At 35.2% G+C, this 4,107-nt stretch overlaps 1 protein-coding gene across 1 annotated transcript; it reads right to left on the bottom strand.

The window, feature by feature from the left end:
- Positions 1-1,095: 1,095 nt before the first annotated feature.
- LOC108474570 (cytochrome b6-f complex iron-sulfur subunit, chloroplastic-like) lies at positions 1,096-3,219 on the bottom strand. The gene is made up of 5 exons (XM_017776538.2): positions 3,056-3,219; positions 2,707-2,948; positions 2,206-2,323; positions 1,709-1,891; positions 1,096-1,384 (listed from the first exon to the last, which is right to left on the bottom strand). The coding sequence occupies exons 1-5, from the start codon at positions 3,092-3,094 to the stop codon at positions 1,283-1,285; spliced, it is 684 nt and encodes a 227-aa protein (XP_017632027.1). The 5' UTR covers positions 3,095-3,219; the 3' UTR covers positions 1,096-1,282.
- Positions 3,220-4,107: the final 888 nt, after the last annotated feature.

Here is a 4,107-nt window from a genome sequence, read left to right as displayed (position 1 = left end):
TCGGAGAAAACCATAATCATTCATGAATGTTTCTTATTTCTCTTTCTCTATTCATTCTATTCATTTCTATTTAAACACGCAATTCATTTCTAGTTTTAACGAGCTAGCGGAGGGACCGATTAGACATATATAGTTGATGCTCAAATGATTTATAATTAAGTTTTATCTTTTCGCTTATTAATTATAAACTCATTTAGTCACAAATGAGTTATCAAGAATCAACATTAAAATAATCAATCTACGTGCGGTGTACTGCAAGTATGACAGGTCGGTTGTAATATTTTCATTGTTACAATAGAACACCTGAGTGTTCCAAGGATCAAACCTAAGAGAGTTCAGTAACCAAACAATTCTAATCTATAGCATGCAATTTGGGAGTCTAGCTAACTACTCACTAAGTGTCATATTACGAGAAATCATAATCGAGGGTGAATTAAACTAATTAATTATCTAAAAACAGAAAAGGGCCAAATTGGAAGTCACTAAAATTATGACACTAGCAAATTTGAAAATAGACAACGGTTGGTTGATTTTCATGTTGTTGGTTAACCTTTGAATCAAGGATCTAAATTGCTAATGCTCTTAAATTGACTCAATTTTCCATTTCGGCGTCAAATTTACCAAATTAGACAAATTAGTCTAGCCTATCTCTCGACCTTAGCAAACTAACTTGGTACGGTCTAATTGGTGCTCGATAAGATCTCCTCTCGATCTCACTTATCTAAATTTCCCCTTAGGGCCATCAATCCTATGTTTTGAATTCTATTTGATTTAGTCTCTAAACCTAAAAATCAACTACCCAACATTTCCATCAACCAACCACCTAAGGTTTAGCCATTCATACTCACCTCTAAACACACAAACAATAAATATTCAAATGAAAAGTGCAGTAACTTAAATTCAAAGTGAACTTAAGCTTTCTTGGAAAACCTTGGATAACACAACAATGACAATAAGGTAGTTGAATAAAAATATCAAATATATGATTTTTTAACAAATGAAATAAAGCTTAATAATATTAAACCAAAGAATTAAAGTGTAAATACAAGGGAAGTTAATGAGATTTTGCCACACGTGATAAAATCTCAACACTGCTTGTGAAACTAGTGTATCAAATAATTATCCTATATATAAATTTTTAATACAACAAGAATACTTGTACCAATTCTAAATTGGAAATAACGTCTTGCAACCTATGTTTAGCAACGCTACAAAACATACTGGCTGAATAAATCTCAAATATAACCCAACAAACAGCCTGAGCCAATGGTTGTGGAGATATTTAAGACCACCATGGAGCGTCACCGGTTCTGAAATCTGTTTCCACCCATGGAACAAATACTACCTTCCCGTCTTCAACACCAGCGTGTGCCAATGCCAAGGACTGTTCGATCACACAATAAAGTTGCCCATTAACTCATTATTATAAACAGTTAGATTATATATATATATAAAGAAACTATAACAAAATGATACAAAAACATATTCTGAGCACAAAAAATTTTGGATGCCTAAACTTTTAAATACAATACTAAATGCATGTGTTTGTTTGGCAATGAATCATGAGGGATAAACCTATTCTAAGATTCTTTAATAAAGAAGAGCATCTACATTATATTTCCAAGTGGTTTATGGCCTGATGAGATTTTCCTAATGTTGATGAGTGAAACAACCAAAAATGTATAACTTAGCTGTCAATCAGACTCACCAAGGGGGCAGGCCCTCTCACAACTCTTCCTTGATCGTTGTATTGGGATCCATGGCAGGGGCATATGAACTTGTTCTCGGCTTGATTCCACGGAACAACACACCCAAGGTGTGTGCACACAGCATTTATACCATATGTTGCAAGAGTTCTGTCCTTCTCTACCACTAGGTAGGTTGGGTCTCCCTGAAAATAAACAAAATCCATTTTTATATCAACTTTCATAATGCAGTTACTGCTACTGCTCTCGTTAATGGTTTCTCATGCCTAACATTAGCAAGAGACAAATAACCTAAACATAAAAAAAGATTGAGCTCAACCAATGGCAAGCATAGCTCATAAGTCACTGTTGACCGCCAAAACTTTGCATTGGAAGAACTTACATGGCAAACAATTTCCTAGAAGAAACCAGAGCTCTTCGTGATTTCATGTTGAATGCTCTTAGGATGGTCTGAAACATTCAATTATAACAAACTGTAATTAACACCATGTGTACTTACCTTCAATCCTTGAGTCAGGGTTCGGTCCCCAGGGCCATGAGTCTTGAGCCATTCTTCGGCAATTACATCATTTCCGATTGCGTCCTTGGCAACGGTGCCACCACCGGTACCCCGTCCCCTGGTAATAAGGTTTAATACAAACAGTGATAAATGATAATGAGATAACCTATCAAGTAAAGCCAAATCTTTTGAATGAAAATTCATCAACCACTTAATTAGGGAAAATAACATGGTTTATAATTTTAATATTTGATGACAGTAAGTTGAATAACTATTTTTCCATGGTTTCAGAACATGCTTATAATTGATAAAAAAAAGGATCAATTCTATATATACTACCATCATATTGGAGATAACATAATACTTGACCAATTTCATGCTTGTGGTCATACTTAACCACGATCATGTTGTTCTGCCTATAAGAATTAGATGCATCATTTAGCATCCTCAGATCTCGATACTTGATTAGGAACTGAACAAGGAAAGAGGAGGAGAAGTTACCCAGATGGGACAAAGAAGGCTGCATAAGGAACCAACATGAAACCTGAGGGAAGTGAAATAGCCCCCAACAGAAGCAGATTCATGAGCTGCCTCTTGCCCATGTCTGGCACTCTATCAGCAGGGATGCTAGTGGCCTGGCATGTGATCCTCATTCCCTTTTCGTTTTTGACCATATGGGTTCTCGTTGGTTTCACAAGAAACGCTCGTGATGGGCAGAACATGCCACTCTTGCCGGCGCATAGCTGTTTCATACCAGAACACACACACACAAAAAAAAGACCTTCAGTAAAAAGTCTTGAAGGAATAATTTACAGAGTAATTTAAAGTAATGAAACGTTTTGGGATACACCTGCGAAGGAGCTGCAGGGGAGAAAGTTGAGGAAGCCATGATAAACAATAGTTGGGGTTTAGTGGTGAGACGGATGGCGTGTGTTTTCCATCCCTTATTATGGAGATGAGTGATCAAAGTTCTATCGACCACCGTAGCAAGAAGATAAGGCACGTATGAAGCTATGGTTGCCACATGTTTGTGGAATGTGGACAATGGTTCTCGCTCTTCGTTGCAAGTGGCCTAGCCCAATGGCACAAAAATTCAGGACTTTCACATACTGCAACGTCAGTTGGGGTCCTGGTCCAGCTAAATGGGCCGCAGTAGCACATATGTTTCTCTCATCTGCTCTGCGTTTGCTTCTTTGTAACACCCATTTTTATGTGGCCTGCACTCACCGTCCTTTTCCATTCATTTTCAGTTCTGTTTTGTTTTTTTTTTTTTAAGTTCTCTATGTTTAGCAGAGCCCAGGGTGGAGAAAAAAAAATCCCAGTATTTATTATTGCTAAGAACAATGATTAATAGTGGTGATTTAGTGGATGCTGTTTGAACGGAATCAGATCGGTCAATTAGATAAAAAAAAATTGATCAATGTATTGATTTAGAATGAGACTTTGAATGGGTTAAATTTTTTATTGTTGAACTCGAATTTTTAATTTCTCAAAATTTTAATAATTTTATAATCCAATCGTTGGGATGACGAATTGATGTTCTGATCAATTCAACTTGGTGTGGTTTAAAAATATTAGATTTAGTAGATAATTGTCTATGGTGTTGAGCATATGTGTGGTGAGGATAGTGCCATAAGGATCAATTTGTCACTCCTTGAACCATGTCTCATGCTAAGGGTTAATTTCTCATTACATTTTAGAAGTGTTTTTGAAGAGTGTTGTGTAAAAGTGTTTTTTTAAAGTTTGGTTTAAATTTTAAGTATTTAGTAAAAATGCATTAAAAAATAAACTGTTAATTTTAAATATGATGTTATAAAATAAAATATGCATTTAAATAATATTCATATTAAAATTATTATGATATTTTAATAAGAATATAAAAAATAATTTATTATAATTCAT

The sequence above is a fragment of the Gossypium arboreum genome, chromosome 3 (assembly GCF_025698485.1).
Source record: "Gossypium arboreum isolate Shixiya-1 chromosome 3, ASM2569848v2, whole genome shotgun sequence".
In the NCBI taxonomy this organism is placed as follows: Eukaryota; Viridiplantae; Streptophyta; class Magnoliopsida; order Malvales; family Malvaceae; genus Gossypium; species Gossypium arboreum.
Note: the sequence above shows the minus strand (reverse complement) of the source record. Positions and strands in the feature narration are given on the sequence as shown.